The 18,436-nt window shown below is 39.2% G+C and overlaps 1 protein-coding gene across 20 annotated transcripts in view; it reads right to left on the minus strand.

The window, feature by feature from the left end:
- FANCI (FA complementation group I) overlaps positions 1–18,436 on the minus strand; it is a 64,058-nt gene that overhangs the window by 6,808 nt on the left and 38,814 nt on the right. For 7 of the 20 annotated variants that reach the window (XM_081547167.1, XM_081547171.1, XM_081547169.1 and 4 more), the window contains 15 exons: positions 16,978–17,046; positions 13,292–13,393; positions 12,209–12,379; positions 12,011–12,132; positions 11,333–11,497; positions 10,579–10,758; positions 7,073–7,239; positions 6,664–6,740; positions 5,540–5,656; positions 3,381–3,432; positions 2,423–2,550; positions 2,252–2,320; positions 1,973–2,066; positions 1,501–1,688; positions 43–96 (listed from right to left, as the gene is read on the minus strand). In XM_081547167.1, the coding sequence (XP_081403293.1) occupies positions 43–96; positions 1,501–1,688; positions 1,973–2,066; positions 2,252–2,320; positions 2,423–2,550; positions 3,381–3,432; positions 5,540–5,656; positions 6,664–6,740; positions 7,073–7,239; positions 10,579–10,758; positions 11,333–11,497; positions 12,011–12,132; positions 12,209–12,379; positions 13,292–13,393; positions 16,978–17,046 (1,755 nt within the window). Of the gene's footprint in view, positions 1–42; positions 97–1,500; positions 1,689–1,972; positions 2,067–2,251; positions 2,321–2,422; positions 2,551–3,380; positions 3,433–4,395; positions 4,681–5,539; positions 5,657–6,663; positions 6,741–7,072; positions 7,240–10,578; positions 10,759–11,332; positions 11,498–12,010; positions 12,133–12,208; positions 12,380–13,291; positions 13,394–16,977; positions 17,047–18,436 lie in introns of those variants that run through there. The other 13 variants (XM_081547177.1, XM_081547179.1, XM_081547174.1 and 10 more) reach the window with 6 other exon arrangements.

An 18,436-nucleotide genomic window follows, 5' to 3' on the forward strand; every position in this document is an offset into this window, starting at 1 on the left:
AAGATGCTTTCCCCATTCCTAGGAAAGACATTCTCAACTCACCAGTTTTTCCATATTTTTTGGAATTCCTGTGGAGCGCTGATACACCTGGAGATACTAACAAAAGATTCCAAGATTTAGTACTAGGTAAAGGCAGGACACCCACTTCTCTCCAAGGTTTCATAAAGTTCTAGGGAAAAGTGTTGGAATCTTGCATGCATGCATGCTCAGTCATGTCCAACTCGATGCGACCCTATGGACTCACCCGGCAGGCTCCTCCGTCCATGGGATTTCCCAGGCAAGAATACTGGAGTGGGTTGCCATCCCCTACTCCAGGGGATACTTTCCAACCCAGGGATTGAACCCGCATCTGTTACGTTTCCTGCACTGGCAGGCAGATTCTTTATCACTGAGCCACCTGGGAATCCAGATTTAGTATGCTATTCCCATATAGAGGTCCCATGAAACTACAGGTAGTGACTCAGTGAGCACATGGAGTATGACTACTGCTCTGGCTGGAGAGAGAAAAGAAAATCAGCTACCCAGATTCATGGAGAATCTTAGACTCCAGGCTTCCTTTTTTCCCTCCCCTAAGCTCCAAAGCTTCCCAGATAGTAGGCAATGAAAGATCTGTTTCTGACTTGTTCCATTTATTGCTTTAAAAATCCTTCAGGGTGATAGTCTCTGCATCTAGAAAGCCAATGACTTTGCTGTTTTTCCTTTAGAAAAAGCCAATAAAGATTATAGAGGTTCTCAGTATTTCTACCACAGAAGCTAGGTAGCCACACACTATAGCCAGAGCTGCATCTTCTCAGAAATGGCAGCACTGCTGTTTGGATACATGGTGTGAGCCGGTCCCCCATCTTTCTTGGGTTGTCTGTGCCTTCCTAAGTAATGTGGGTCATTGCTAGAATCAGAACTAAATTACCTAGTTCCTATCACTCTTGAATGTCTGCTGAGAATCAAAATACTGCAAATACAAAAAAAGTTTCTTGTTAATGGATACTAAGAAGCATTAACTTAAACTCAGGGCAAGTATACCTTGTATTTTCAAAAAATAAACTTATTCCCTACTTGAGTACCTGACCTGTGAGGCATTTAACACCTACTTGTTAAAGGACAGACACCTTTTCGGTGTCCAGACTGGTCTCAAATTGTCTAATTTTTTGTGTAATTGGAATCAGATTAAAAGTTTAGACTGAGTCTTAGAAGGTGTTTGAAAAGGCATTTACACTCAATCAACCGTTTACACTCAATTACACTCAATCAAGAGGCATTTACATTCATTACACTCAATCACATGAGCGACATATGCTAAAGAAATATGGAGCTCTAAAAACAGATATAGAATTATGCCTCAACTGTTATTTCCAGGCCTGTGGAGTCGTCTGCCATCTACTGGTCAAGCTGTGACTTGCAGCGATGTAGGCATGAGCTCTGCACTGGGGTGTTCAGCACCAGGGGCAGTGTCCTGGCTGGGTGGGGCAGAATGTTGGTGGTGATCCACTCTCCGATACTCACATATTTGACAAGTGCTGTAAGAGTGGTGTACATTTTGCAAAGGTCCTTTAACAAGGTGTCCACACAGCTGCCTGAAGGCAGGGCTGTCTGCAACAGCTCATGGAAAAATGTGAGCAGAGTTCCCAACTGTATGATGGTGGCTTTCTCCATGGGATGGTTTGATAAGGCTGCCTGAGAAGAGGCCTCTTCTGAAAGGAAATGAAGTTAGCATATTCAAAACTCAACTGACCTTGTTTTCTAGTTCAAGTCAAAGAGATTTAGAAACCAACTAAACATCATTAACTTGGAAGTCTGGATGCAGAATACATTAATAATTATGCTGTCATAAGCCACATTACCTTCTACTTTCATTACTCTGGAAATCTAGCACAAACGAACAGAGCTCAGAGGCTCTGCCTTTTTCTCCAGTTCAGATTTTAGTTGACTTTGCTTTGATCACAATTCCTGGAACCCCTCCTTCAACTCATGTTACCTGGTATGATTTTTTGATTCGCTTGTCCCTTAAGCTTGGTAATCAGCCAGTCCACTTCTTCTAGGACCTTCTCAGCTTTACTCAGAACAAGCAGCTGTGAAAGAAAAGAACGCCTGGCATGGCTCACTGCACACAGCTGCTGGTATAACATGACAGCCACGGCCACCCGTGGGTGGGTTACAGGCCTCAGGACTTGAGTCACTGTAATTCACTCCTCACAGGGAATAAAATGGAAGGGATGACAAAGGCTATTTCCCAAGTGTCAGGATCAACACTTACACAGACAGTAGGGGCAGCGGTTTTCAAATTCACCAATGCAAAGTGGTTTGTTTTCTCTACTTCTACATCCTGGGAACGGAAAGAGAGGTGAGATGTAATGACAGTAGTAAGGCTGTTCCCCTGGCCTCTACTCCCAACTCGGGGCGCCATACTGAAGGCTCACTATGGTACCTCGTCTATGTCTCCAAGGTGTCCATGGATATCCTGGGACAAGTCACGCAGCAGAGTAACAGGACTCTTACATGAAACATGGAGGTTGAAGAGCAAACTCAGCATGCCCTTGCAAAAGGAGGCATCCTCTAGGAGTAGGAAGGAAAGAAAATTCAGTTATAATCCCCGTCAGTCCTGTGGCAGGTGGGGGTGCCTAACTGGAATGCTAGCCTGTCATGTTGCAGGCACAACATCCCCATGCTGCACACACTCCAACCCAGGCAGCTGGCCCACAAAGGTACACTTTGACCCATGGGTGCAAACGAGGGGGATGTTTCCCATTTATTAGTCACTATCATCACATAACTAGTACACAGATCAAGAAATACCAGCACCTCAGGACACCCCTAACCTCACCAAGGTGACTGTCATTCTGCCTTGTAACCTCACATAGAGTTGTGTCTGATTTTGAACTTTACCTAAATAGAATCATACAGTAAGTACTCTTTTTGTGTCTGTCATCTGTTGAACGTTATGTACGCCAGACTCCTCCATGTCATGTGTCAGTGGAGTCTGCTCATTCTCACTGCTGTACAGTGTCCCACTGTGTGCATGCAGCACAATCCCTTGATCCGTTCTACTGCCGACAAACATTTGGGTTTGGTTTTGCCTATTAGAACAGTGCTGCTGTGAGGATTTTCCCACCTGTTTTTGCTGGAAGTGTAACTGCTTGATCGTAAGCCTATGTTTAATTTTAGTAGTTAAGTATTGCTAAACAGTTTTCCAGAGTGGTTATACCAACTGACACCTCCAGCAGCAGTGAATGAGAGGTTCAACTGCACTATATTCTTACCAACCCTTGGGATTAGTTCTGTGTATTTTTTCCTTTTGGCTACTCTGGTGAATGTGTAATTTTCTAAATGTTTGGTGGTGGTGATTTTATATAAAGCCCAAAAAGGAAATATGGCAGGAAACTTACCCCAACTGTTTTCCCTGCAAATCTCAGATGTCCAGGATAACATCTGCACAAACTAGAGATCATTCAGATATTATAGAAACATTCAAAAGACAGACCTAAGTGCTATCAGACTAGAAGAGCTCTAGGCCTTTCCAAGTCTAAGCAAATCACCTGCTAACACATGTGTCTGGCTCTAAAGTGGTACTCTACTAAAAAATAGCATAAAAATAAGTCCAAAGTTATGAGAAGAATTACTGTTTCTTTTCTTAAATATAGCCTATGACTCAATTCTCAAATGCTCTCATTAAGGGCCAAAGGTCCTGGGGCCTGGGCTGTTATTTGAGCTTCCTTGGCCCCTTCCCACCACGGTTTGGGGCTAAAGTGCTCCTCTTCCTCTTCCCATGCCCAGCACTCTATCTGAGACATCTTTTTAGGACAGTAAGCTAACAGAGGCATAGGAGAGTAAGATCCCGGCCACAGTGACAGTCAAATTAGCTGTTAGGAACCAAGAGGCCACAGGAGGTTAAAAGGGAGCAGGAATAAAAAAAAAGTGGCAAAAAAAAAAAAGAGTTGGGGAAGCTTAAGGCCTTGGACTAGTAGGTCGTGTTTCGCTAGACACACACTCAGCTTTCTGCTTCAGCAGTTGTTTGGGATAGGCTTCTAGCTACCAACACACTGAAATGCAGTGAGGTTTAAAGGTAAAATGACCAGTAAGAATTCGGGTTTTGATCTGTCAGGGAAAAAGATAACTTCAGAGGCTAAATGAAAATTCTCTGTGAACTGATATAAAAATATTTCCCAGAATACAGTGATTATTGTAGAATACAGATGTCCAGAATACAGTGTTAAATGTAATAAATAAATAAAGCAGGATGCTGAATAAGCTTTTGTGTGAAGAGGGTAGGGTTGGGAATAAGAAGCTATATTCACATTGCTATATAGGAAAAAAGAACTATTTACATAAGAAACTAAAAGATATTTACTTACTGGGGGAGAAGAACTGAACAGATGGAGGACACGGATAGAAAGGCGACTATTTCTTGCAAATCTTTTTATAATGTCTGGTTTTCAAATCATTGAACTTTATTATTACCCATTCAAAGTTAAATTAAAAAATTTTAGACACAGTACCCGAAATTATGAGGGGGTGGTAAAATTTAAAAAGTTTCTTCTTTATATTAGCCTTTCCAAATCTATTTTCTTTCAAATGTCCCCACGTTCCAATTCCCTGTGTTTCCTTCCTAGTCTTGGGCTCCTTGCAGCAAAAGTAGCAATATGAAAGATTGAAGCTGAAAGTAAAGTGGGGATGCGTTGTTCCGATCTAGGATGAAATAAGTAGCAACAGGGATTTTCTTTGGGCTACCTGTAACTAGGACAACAGGAAAATCAAGTCTGCTTTTTCAGTGCTCAAATGTCATAACATACCAGGCTGTAGTCTGGCTAGCTCTTCCTAAAGCAAGAAGGAGGCCTGCACCTCAGCACTCTCAACTTGTCTCCCCACGGGTCAGGAAGTAGATGTGGGAGGACCATACAGCCCTAGGCTCTCAAGGACTCTCTTTATCATCCTTCAGGGCAATTACTCCTGAATGGAACAGACCCACAGAATATGGCACTTCTCTTATTTCACATGTGTGAATGCTCATGTGGGTACATATATTTTTCGTGTATACGTGCAGACCCAAGCATATATACCTAAAATCTATCTGGGTATAACAGACTCTATTTTAGGACTATAATCATGCTTTCTGACTTATCATCTTTTGTTGAATATCTCCCAAACTCAGAATCAGCTAATTTTGATGAGAAAGTTAACTGCTGAATGTCAGCTACCTTGATAATTAACATACTTTCGTCTTAGAAAACACCAAGGGGGAGTGGGTAGGGAAACACAAGTTAAGAAGGTTGAAGGCCCCACAGATAAACAAAGACTTTTTTTTACAGTGCTTACTGTTTATCCTTGACAGTGGCCAAATAAACAAAAGCAGTTAACTACGTCATGGTAGAAACACTACGTGGGGTGGGGGAGGTACACCTTACAGATCTTATATTAACTCAGGAGCATAACTGGATACATGATTTTAAATAAGCCAGATTTCAAGAGGACATTTAGCTGTACACTGCAAGATGTAGTACTCCTGGCCTTCTGGGGAATGGAAGGTGGGACTGATTGGTGCTCATACCTCAGAAGAGGTGGGCTTCAGCAGCTTGGACAAGCTGGTGAGAATAGTCACCAGAAGCAGTGCTTCTTTGCTCTTAAAGTCTTCCTCTTGGCTGCTAAGTAAATTCAACAAGGACCTCTGAGAAAGGATACACAGAAACATTAGCAGACATGATACTAGCGAAGAGAAGAGACATCCAGCCAGAGATTCCTAAGGCTGGGACAGAAATGACTCAAAAATACCAAAAATCCAAGAGGATAAAATCTGGAAATAAGACCTGGATTGAGCAGGTAGTTTCCTACCCTGTTTGTGATCAGATGTCTGAGTGTTCTCTTGAGAGCTATGGACTCCTTCTCCTCCAAACCCGTGCCACATGTACATTAGGAATGAATTGTACACCCAGTTTTGTTTATCTTAGGCTGCACCATACAGCTTGTGGGATCTTAGTTCCCTGACAAGGGACAGAACAAGGGCCCAATGAAAGTGCTATGTCCCAACCGCTGATCGCCACGGAATTCCAGTGCACCCAGGTCTAGGTGGTTCAGAACTTCCTGAGGCCCATTCACTGACCTGAGGGCTAGACCATACCCCAACAATGGCATCTGTTTCCCTTTTCTCTGTTCCTCTCTCACCACCCAGAATACTGTCTTTGGTCCGTCAGTCTCTTCCCACTACAACGTAGGCTCTGTGAGGGTAGGGTTTTGTCTCTTATTCCTTACTGTATCTTCAGCACCTGAACAGTTCCTGGCACATGATAGGAACTTTAATGTTATTAAAGAAATCCTCTGGGATAAAAGATCCTGTTACGTGACAACTAGTGGTTAGAACCATCTGATAGACAAAGCCAAATTACACTCCCTACACGAGTGGGCTCCTGGCCAGCTCTTTGTATAATATCAGCTCAAACAGTGATTCTTAGAGGCAATGAGTGCTGCAGATTGGGGTGGCTTGACACACATCCTTCTTGCAATGCTTTTAAATGCATTATCTTTCATTCTCAGAGCTATGTCAAGTTGCCTGAATGATGACCCAGAAAAAATTGCTGTCCTATTAGCAGATGGTCTGCCTGTTCCCACTAGCTGGCCTGGCTAACAGTCCCTTTCTGAGGACCCACACAAAGCATAGCAGTCTCCTAGGCTTCTCACCTGAAACTGCCGGATCTGAAAAGCTGCTCTCTGAGAGACACTGACTTCCTCCTCTTCTTCCTCCTTATCTGTGGCTTCTAGGAAAGGAAAAGAACGCTATCTGCTTTGAAAGGGGCTTGGGTTTTTTTTTGGCCAAGCTAAAATTTCAGGAGGCCAAAAAAGTCTGGAGGCAGCTTTAATTATATTCCTAACATTCTGCAGCTTCTTAAGGCTATATTCCATTTCCCTGTGTCGTCTGTGGTTAAATGGAATCCAGTAAGTGCCAATTCTGAATCCACTAGATGTCACTCCTTAGCCACATTGGGACTCTTCGGAGGTGTCCTCTGCTAGGCTAACAACTGGAATCAAGAGGTTTGGTTGAGAAAGAGAAATTCAGATCGAGCCAAGTTATCAAAACTGAAATGCCCACCCAGAGCCTTGAGAAACTGATGACACTGGGGGTCGTAGAACTGCTGCACGGCACCGAGCATCTTCTGGAAGCCCTCCAAGCACAGCAGCGAGATATTCTTTCCTTTCTCTTTCTTTCCCGACTCTTCCACTGAGGTAGGGATTGAAGTGTATCTCCAAAGCAAGACCCTGGGGAAAAGTGATTTTATTTTCAAAGTCAAGTTCACTGAGATACAATTCACATACAGTAAAATTCCCATCCTGTAAATGTATGCCTCTGCTGACTCACTTCCACAGTCGTGTACTCATCCCCCTCAATCTAGATATTTCCATCACCCCAAAAGTTCTCATGTGCTCCTTTGCAGTCAGTTCTTTCTCCTTGATTTCCCAGGCAACCACTGATCTGTTTCCTGTCCCAGGGGTTTTACAATTTACAAACTAACATATAAAAATGGTATCATTCATTATGTAGCTTTTAGAGTCCGGCTTTGCTAACAGCATACGGTTTTGAGATTCACCTATGTTGTTGCATGTACTGGTAGCTTGTCCCATTTTACTGCTGAGTAGTATTCCAGGGTATGAATGTACCACAGCTTGCATATTCACCGATTTATCATCTTTAGGTTGTTTCCAGATTTTGCTGTTACAGATAAAACTACTATATACAAACTTTTATAAGAACATCTGCTTTCATTTCTTTTGGGTAAATACCTAAGAGTGGAATGGGTATATCGCAAGACAGGTGTGTGCTTAACTTTTTAAGAAATCATCAAATTATCTTCCAAAGTGGCTGCACCATTTTACATGTACGTCAACAATGTATAAGAGTTTAAATTCTGGGCATCCCTGGAGGCTTAGTGGTAAAGAATCCACCTACCAATCAGGAGACACGGGTTTGATCCCTGATCTTAGAAGATGCTACATACAATGGAGCAACTAACTACTTGAGCCTGTGCTCTAGAGCCCAGGAGCTGCAACTATTGAAGCCTGTGTGCTCAAGAGCCCCAGCTCTGCAACATGAGGAGCCACTGCAATGAGAAGCCTGTGCACTGCAACTACGGAGTAGCCTCCGCTCACTACAACTAGAGAAAAGCCCACACAGCAAGAAGACCCAGGGTAGCCAAAAACAAACACATAAATAAATATTAAAAAACCAAAAAAAACAGGAGTTTAAATTCTTCCACATCCATGACAACACTTTGGTATAGTCAATCTAAACTTTTAGGCATTTTAATAGGTGTTTACATCGAGGAAACCAGAATTGAGAGACACGTGTACTGCAATGTTCATTGCAGCACTGTTTACAATAGTCAGGACATGGAAGCAACCTAGATGTCCATCGGCAGATGAATGGATAAGAAAGCTGTGGTACATATACACAATGGAATATTATTCAGCTATTAAAAAAAAAGCATTTGAATCAGTTCTAATGGGGTGGATGAAACTGGAACCTATTATACAGAGCGAAGTCAGTCAGAAAGAAAAACACCAATACAGTATATTAATGCATATATATGGAATTTAGAAAGATGGTAACAATGACTCTATATGTGAGACAGCAAAAGAGACACAGATGTAAAGAACAGACTTTTGAACTCTGTGGGAGAAGGTGAGGGTGGGATGATTTGAGAGAATAGCATTGAAACATGTATATTATCATATGTGAAATAGATCGCCAGTCCAGGTTCGATGCATGAGACAGGGCTCTCAGGGCCAGTGCTCTGGGATGACCCTGAGGGATGGGATGGGGAGGGTGGAGGGAGGGGGGTTCAGGATGGGGAACACATGGCTGATTCATGTGAATGTATGGCAAAACCACCACAATATTGTAAAGTAATTAGTCTCCAATTAAAATAAATACATTTAAAAAAGAAAAACAAAATAGGTGTTTAGTGATATCTCATTGTGATTTTAATTTGCATTAACCTAGTGATTAATTATGTCGATCATCTTTTCATGTTCTTATTTGCCATCTATACATCTTATCTGGTAAAGTGTCTGTTAATATTCTCAATTTGACTGTTTTCTTAACAAGCTTGAGAGTTCTTTATATACTCTGGTTACCAGTCCATCATCAGACACGTGTTTTGCAAATATTTCCTGCTAATTTGTGGCTTGTCTTCTAATTTCCTTAGGAGTGTTTTTCAAGGAACAGAATTAAATTTTTAAAAAATATTGATTGTGCTTCTGGTCTTGTAACTGGGAAATTTTTTACCTAAAACAAGGTTGCAAAGGTTTTTCAGTCTTCTAGATGTTTTACAATATTTGGTTTTACACTTATGCTTCTGATTCATTTCAAGTCAGTATTTTGTTATAACATGAGGATTGGATCAAGGTTCATTTTTCTTCATATCAGTTCAGTTGCTCAGTCATGTCCGACTCTGCAACCCCATGGACTGCAGCACTCCAGGCTTCCCTGTCCATCACCAACTCCCAGAGCTTGCTCAAACTCGTATCTTTTGAGTCGGTGATGCCATCCAAACATCACATCCTCTGTCGTCCCCTTCTCCTGCCTTCAATCTTTCCCAGCATCAGGGTCTTTTCAAATGAGTCAGTTCTTCACATCAGATGGCCAAAGTACTGGAGTTTCAGCTTCAGCATCAGTCTTTCCAATGAATATTCAGGACTGACTTCCTTTAGGATGGACTGGTTTGATCCCTTGCAGTCCAAGGGACTCTCTTCTCCAACACATCAATTGATTCAAAAGCATCAATTCTTTGGCACTCAGCTTTCTTTATAGCCCAACTCTCACATCCATTTATGACTACTGGAAAAACCGTAGCTTTGACTAGACAGACCTTTGTTGGTAGTCATGTCTCTGCTTTTTAATATGCTGTCCAGGTTGGGCATAGCTTTTCTTCCAAAGAGCAAGCGTCTTTTAATTTCATTTTTTCACATATTCCTGTACAATTGTTCCAGAAACACTTGTTGAAAAGACTTTTCTTTCTGCATTCCATTACCTTGGCACCTTTGTCAAAAGTCCAAAGACCATACTTGTGTGGATCAGTTCTGAACCATCTATTTCTGTTCCACTGATTCTGGCAATACCTCACTATCTTAAATACTTATTGAATGTTCTATAAATATTAAGTCAAGCTGGATGATAGTATTGTTCGAGTCTTACACATCCTTCCTGATTTTCTATCTAATTCTACTGATTACTGAGAGAGGTACATTATTATTTGTGTATTCTCCTTCAGTATTACTGTTTTTGCCTTAAGTATTTTGAAGCTGTTATTAGGTGCTGTTAGGTACATATACATTTAAAACTGTTCTGTCTGCTTGATGAATTAGTCATTATGTAATATCCCTTTTTATTCCTGGTATTAGAATAACATTTTATATGTGGCCAACAATCCATCCCGAAACAGGACTAGGAAAAAACCCCAACATAGTGAGTGACTGCACTTTCACCTTTGGGTGTGCCCAACTTCAAACCACCTTCCTCTCCCCACCTCCTTTGCCGATTTCCTCTCTTGGAGATGCCACAGCAAGTGGAACAGGTCTCTAAGGGTGCGTGGGGCTTACCGAGTTATGTCACAGAGGCTCTGAAAGACCTTCTCTGGGTTTTGGCCATCAGGGCCACTCACATGCCCTGTTTCCTTTAGCTGCTGGACCTTCTGCAGAGCCACACTTACTGCGTAGCGCATGAACTCATTGCTGGACCTCAGAACAGACAGGCTCTCTTCATGACTCTGGGTACTGTCCCTAGACAGGAAAAAAGAGACAGAAAGATTCCCCTGCTACTGGGACCTGAAATTACATTTTCTAGGGACAGTTCACAATAGCACCCAGCCAGCTCTCAAAGATAGACTCCAGGCAGCCCATGCCAGAGTCAATGCCAAGGCTGCCTTTCTACAAATATTATTCTCAGTGTTACCTCCCTTTCTCCCCCTTCCCCCAATCCTTTAACTTTGATGAAATTTAAAGATCAGTCTTAGTTAACCTTCTTTAATGTTTTTTTTGTTGTTACCTTTTTTTTTTTAATTCAGGCTTTTCTTTCCCCTCTTTTCATGCTACTTAGGTTGATTTCTTGGAATCCATCCTATCTTTTCATCCACTAGTTCACTGTATCTGATGTTCCCTTTAGTAATTCAAAGTATCTCTTTTAAATGCCTATGTGGGATTGTTCTGCTTTAAGAAAATTACAACCCCCTTGACTTACTTTTTACTGTATATATGCTAAGAATTGTGAATCCAAACTAGGTAATATCAGTGACCCTCAGTAGGTGTTTTTACCTTCAACTTAAGGCTGTCTTTAAGCTCTTTGTTAGAACCTTACCTGAAAAGAGCTGTGAGAAGATCAGACACAAATTTCATGGACAAAAAACTATCGGTTGTTCGGTTGGCCATTTTCGTTTTGCTTTTACCAGATTTTTCATTAAGGATGTCAGAGAGCTTCTTGTAACACATAAATAAGCTCAGAATCGTTTCAAACTTAGTCTTACTGTGTAAAAGGAAAAAGAGACCACCAAGGACAGGTGTCAGAATATTATGCTTTACTTTCAAAACAGTAATAAGGAAATCACAATAAAGATGTCATACTTTAGACCCAATATTACAAATGAATGGATCTTCACTATTAACACAGCACTCCTAGGTAACACCAATCTGGGTCATTTCTTTTCCTCCTTTATTTGTATCAGTCATGGCAGAGAATGAAAGTTCAATACTACCACCAATCAAAACTTCTCTATTAAAATCAGGGGTTGTTATGTTCAAGGTCTCGGGAATGTTCAATAAAGTAAAGCCTGACGGAGAGACAAAATTCACAAGCCTGTCTGGTATGTGCTTTGATGTTCCCTGGTACAAAGAACATAGTTTGGTCTTAGGCTACAGGTCCATCTAAGAGAGAGTGTCATGGGCTCTGGTCTGTTCACACCTAGCCTATTGTTAGTGTTAAGAAAACACACTCACACACACAAAATGAACTACAAGTAGAGTTACAGTAATACCCTACCTGAAATTACTTACGAAGAAATTATATTCTATTAGAACCTCACAAATTCCCATAACAAGAGAAGCACAGATACTATTTTTGATGCCAGTACCAGTGCTCTGAGAAAAGTCTGCTGATTTGTCCTAAAAGACACAAGATAAAAATTAATAAGCCACTAAAAACCTCCATTATTCAACACAGCTTAGACTTAGCAATTACCAGTTCGAAGTCCTCTAGTTCACTCTTAATCATTCTATTTGTAATCGACTCCAACATATCATCTAAGTGTTGGTAGAACCCCTCTTCCTCCTCCTCCTCTTCTTGTTGTAATGGTACCACTCTGCTCTTATACCAGGCCAAACAGTGTTGAATACAACATAGCAGATAATCCTGTAGAAGAAAATATAATAACTGAATATTCTTGCTGAAGGATAACCTATCAAGCTGTTGATAATTGACAAATAATCCTTATCTATAAGGCTAAATAAAGTTATTCATTAGCATCACAAATTAAGTCAGTCTGGAGTTGGAAAACAAACAAACAAAAAAACAGAAAAAAATATTTGAACTAACAGAGGCATTGTTTTTCTGGCCTTTCCCAAAGGCACTGGCTTCACAAGTAGCTGACACCTAAGAATGTAACATCAGATATGCTATCTCTGATTTGGTACAAATACCAAGGAGCCAGGTTGTGAAATTAAATCCTCTCCAGCACCTTTGAGTCCCAGAGGCTATTCTAAGCATATGGGTTTAGGTTGAGGGAATCTTTGGGAGACCAACATAGCTTCTCTGACCTAGGCTGAGGACATCTCAGTTGTAAGTCACTCGGGAGTTTCAGTTTCTATCTTTCTTTCCTTTCTGAGGCTAGACGAGAATAGAAAACCAATCTGTCCCAGTTCCTCTGAAGGTTCAACAGAATGCCAGTTCTAGCTCAGGCTAAATCATACACTCCAGACTAATGAAGCAGATCCCCTGGGTTCATCTGCTTCTGGGTAACCTCCTTCTCCCAATTCTAAAGTGTATCTATTTAGTACTTGCAATCAGAGAGCCATTAATGGGAGGTAAAATGCTCCTTGGGAGAAGTGATGGATGCCTTGATTATTAGTAAAGTGTTGACATGCAGATATCTCACCACCAGAACCAAGGTGATGGGTCAGGGAAGAGTCAAGAGTAAAAATTCACTGGGAGTACCACGTGTTTCACAGAGAAGTGATCTCTTTCTGAAGCTCAACCATATCAACAGGGCTGGTAGTTTTACTTAAGAGTAAAAATAATGGTTATGGGAGGAGGAAAGAGTCTCACCAGTGGTTCCTGAAGAGAGACCTGATCTCCTTGGGTCAGAATACAAGCTTCTAATTTCAGAGGAGGCAATACATCAGGTTCTGGCTCATAGAACTGTTTCAACTGTGTATAGGAAGGAAAAAGACACCACATCTCATGAATGCTTTTTACTTTTTTAATTGGTCAAGCTAATGGCAACTTTAATGTCTAATGCCTTGTAAGACATTATTTCCCAACTGTCCAAAGAACACTGCAGGAAAATCTGTTGCTTTGGCTCAACCCTATCCCTTCCTTTGCCCTTGCATCAGGCAGTGCACTGATTGAGATCTTTCCTAGTCCACTTCATCACCTCTCCTATAAAACACCATGCTCTCTCACACCAATTATTTAATTTGTATAGGCTATCAGGCACTTTCAGTACAGCTTGGTTGTTAAGAATACAGGCTCCAGAGTCAGACTGGCTGAGTCTAAAATCCCGGTACCACCACTTATTAATTCAATAAAGGTAGATGTCTTGGTTCCTCATCTGTGAAATGAGGATATTATTAATACAAGCATAAACATTTGTATAAGATTAAATGTGCGAACACACGCAAGGAGCTTCAAATACTATTTAGCACATAACAGAGCTCAAAAAAAGTTAGTTAACTCAGCCATAAAAAAAATCAAATGATGTCATTTACAGCAAAGTAGATGGACCTGGAGATGACCATACTAAGTGAAGTCAGACTGAGAAAGACAAATACTATATGATATCACTTATATGTGGAATCTAAAATGATACAAATAAAACTTATTTACAAAACAGAAATAGATTCACAGACACAGAAAAAAAACTTATGGTTATCAAAAGGGAAAGGATAAATTAGGACTTTTGGATTAGCAGAAACAAACTATTATATATAAAATAGATAAACAAGATCCTACTGTATAGCACAGGGAATTATATTTAATATACTGTAATAACTCATAACGAAAAAGTATATGTAACTGAATAACTTTGCTGTATAACAGAAACAAATACATTGCAAATCAACTATACTTCCATAAAAAAAAATGTTAATTGCCATTTTCCTCTTTTTAACTTTTGGAGTCTATATAATTTTATTGGTCCACATACTAACCTGAGTTGGGAAGCACTGCTCTATGCTTTCAGTCATAACTTGCCATGTTAATGTGCAAATGCAGATGGACTGATCATTAGTTTGAAAGATAAAATATAACAGGATATAAATTTTATATAAGATCAGGTCCAAGGCCCACTGAAAAACTTTTGATAGTCTAAGACCTTCCAATAATTTCTCCACTTTCAAATGGAGCTTCTTTAGCAGAATTAGCAGAAAGCAATGGCATAAAAAAGGAGGAAGAGCGAGGGAAAGACAAGTTCCATTTATAGCAAAATGGTGGACTAGGGTTTAGAGAGACGCTCATGGTAAAGAACAATAAAAAATACTGCAGTAAAATTTTTATATAGATACATTTATTAAATAGATAGCTAAGATGAAAGGAAAGTAAAAGGAATCATGAAATTAAAGACAGAACCTAGGGTCCTCATGGGGTTGTATCAGAGATTGCATCTGAGAGTGATATCAGAGATTGTATCAGAGACCTTCACAGAAAGCTGAATTCTCAAAAGCAGATATCCTTAGTGGAGGAACCTAAAAAATAAATCCACCACATGGAGGAAGATAGTGGGGGGATATGTACCTACCTACCTACCTCTGACTTCAGGTGAAGGGGGAAAAGTCTCCTCAAGGACTTTCTAACCATAAGTTAGTCTCCAAATGTAGCTGGGGCTAGAATTCACATGACTTCAAATATAGGGTTATTTTAAGAGTTAAGATTGTCCACATCATTAGACAATATAGCTGAAAGTTTAAAGAAAGTGTTTAACTTTGAAACAAGTAAGGGGGAAAATAGAATAAAGGAAACTTCAAATTTTGCATAAACCAGAAAAGAGGGAACTCCCTAATCATTTTACCAAGCTCATACTAAACCAAAGAAATTCAGTATGAAAAATGAAAATTATAGGCCATTCCTTCTTGTAAAGATATATGTATGTCCTAAATGGAAACCAAACCCAGTAGTGTATAAAAAAGGTAATCAATTTGAGTTTATTCTAGGAATGCAATGTTTTTTTAAAAGATCAAATAATATAATTCATCACAGTAACAGATTAAAGGAGAAAAATCATACAGTCATCTCAATAGATATAGAAAAGCATTTGATAAAATTTAACATGCATTCAAGAGTAAAACAACAGAACTGAAATGGCAGAAAAGTAAACTTGAAGATAGATTATGAGAAACTATAAAATCTGAAGAAAACAGTGTAAAAATATTGAGGAAAAATAAACCAGGTCTCAAAGATCTGTGGAACAATATCAGGCATTCCGATATACATACCACTGAAGTCCCAGAAGGAAAGGAGAAAGAGGGGATAGGAAAAAATAATCTGATGAAATAATGAATGGACATTTCTCAAATCTGGTGACAAGCATCAAACTTACAGATCCAAATAGCTTAATCAACTCCAAATAGGAGAAACACATGCTTCAGTTCTTGAGCCAGAAGATCTGAGTTCAAATTCTAGCTCCATCACTTATTAACTGTGTAACCTTGGGCAAATTAAATTACTTAACCTCTTGGAGCCTTAAAACATAAATCCGTAAAATGGAACTAAGCAGTTATTTCACAGGGTTTTGTGAGGACTAAATGAGATCATCCACCATACACCATTCATAAATTGCTTGGCCCTCTGTAAGTGCTAAACATTAAGTACTTTTGTTATTACTATTAGTATATAATAGTCTCTTTAACTCTCAACATATATTTAAAAAAAAAAATCATATAATGAAATATTATTTAGCCATAAAAAGGAATAAAGTACTGATGTACCCTACAATACGGATGACCCCTGAAAACATGATGTTAAGTGAAAGAAGTCAGTCATAAAAGACCACACATTGTTTGACTCCATTTATATGAAATGTCCAGAACAGGCAAATCTATATAGAGAAAAAGAAGATTGATGATTGCTTAGGGGTAGAAGGTTTGAGGAAGGGCGGGAAAATTAAGAGAGGGGTAGCTAAATGGTGTGGTTTTTTCTGAGATGATAAAATGTTCTCAATTGACTATGGTGATGGTTGCACTTTGTGAATACACTAATTCAAATAAATGCTTAATAATAAATGTTGAGAGTAAAAAGGTCTTATTCACGTCAGAAATTCTTCAGCTAAATTCTTGTCATCTTGATGGTCCTTTGAAATATTTCATAATTTGCAGCTTTTTAAAAAAGCTGAGAAATACAGAAAATAACCTAATAGACACTCATGAATATGTCACTCAGATTTAAGAAATGTCAATATTTTACTGTTTTCTTCAAATCACTCTTTATCAGAAATAAACATAACAGATACTACTGCTGATGGCCTTTGTATAAATGGTTCTACAAAATGTCCTTCTGACTTAGGATGTTAACTGAGAAGGTTAATTGTCAGATGATGGCAATATGGTAGACAGATAAATAAAATGAAACAACAGGTTAATAAAATAAAACAACATGAAATAACATCATGTACCCTAGGCATGTTTGCAATGTACCAATGGACTAGTTGGGAATTATTTTATATTTTGAAAATTATGAAAAATGTCAATTATTTAATGCCTTAGTACCTGTTCCCTTATATCCATGAAAATATAATTTACCTGTGACAGCAGAGTTTGCATGACTGAGTTAGCCAGCTGAGAATTCCTTCGAAGGACATCATAGAACCCCTAAAATGAATCAGAGGACAAATAAGCTTTTTATCAGAGTCACTAGTGATTTGAACAATCTTAACTTTAAAATAATCTTGTATTTTCTTTACCTATTCTCACTTCTCTGAAAAAAAGATGGAGGCCGTATATGCTAGAGAGAGAAACAATTCAGAAAGTTTAGGTTATTGGCCTAAGCTAACGTGAGATCTCTGACAATGAGAACTGGATTATAAACTGATCATAATCCTCACAGCTGTTAGACGTCAGGTCTCTTCTGGCTCTGGGGTACTTTTCCCTTTCCCAGACCTCATTTTTCCCTCTTACCATACATTAGCAGCCTTCCTTTTTAGGGCACTCCCCCTAGTCTCCAGTGATTCAAAAGTGCCCCCTGGACCTAAGCACCCTAATGTGAATGACTATGACATTTCTTCCCATCCAAAATTTCCCAGTCTTAGTTTAAAACTGCTCAGATTAAAATCCTGGGGAGGCTTTTCTTCTTGGAACCTGAGAAAGAGGTTATACAGTCCACCAGTGAGAAACAGAAAATGAGAATTGACACCCCCCCACACTTTTTTTTTTTAAAAAAAAACAAAGGATGATCTAAAGCTCTAACAAGTATTAGGATATTCTATAAAAGTATAATGGTAATAAAAAGACAGTTGTGGTCCTGGCACAAAAATTACAGAAAAATAAAGGCATAGCATACAAACAGAAAGACTCAGTACACATAAAAGAGGCAATATATTATATCTGAAAAAAAGAAATGGCTAATCTGGAGGGAGTTGGGTCTTTATATATTAATATAAAAATTGCAGAAGAATTAAGTAGTTAAACAAAAGCATTAAAAAAAAAGAAGAAAATGTTAGTAAATATTCACTGGAAGGGTATGGACTCTACACAAAACACCGAGTAGGTATCTCAAAGGTAAAGATTACAACCAAACTGTAAAATCTAAATTTCTAGCTCTAAAATAATTATCATTAAAAAAAAGCAAATGACAATCTGGACTATACTTACAACAAGTCTGACAAAAGGTATTTATGTTAATAATACATAGAGTTTTTACAAATCAGAAGTACTGACTTAAGTCTTTGATGAATAAATGAATACCAATATCCTAAGAGATTTAGGTCTATGAGACACTACAAGGTAATTTTTTAAATCTGGAGCTAAATAAGGGTTGAGGGTTTCTTATTTTTAATACGGATGACTGTGGAGAAGAGTTAACTTAGTGGTCTGAGACTGCTATCCTGGTAAGGTCTGCTTCCAAGGTTAGCTCTTGGCTGGTGGCTGTGAATCTGGTTGATAAATAGTTTCTTATACTGATATAAAACTCCTGAAACAATGAGAAGCTTATTGTGCCTAAACTGTATAAACAATATAGTTTATGTTCTTAGAGAGGAATCTG

Source organism: Giraffa tippelskirchi, chromosome 12, assembly GCF_054371585.1.
Source record: "Giraffa tippelskirchi isolate mGirTip1 chromosome 12, T2T-mGirTip1v1.2.pri, whole genome shotgun sequence".
Classification (NCBI taxonomy): domain Eukaryota; kingdom Metazoa; phylum Chordata; class Mammalia; order Artiodactyla; family Giraffidae; genus Giraffa; species Giraffa tippelskirchi.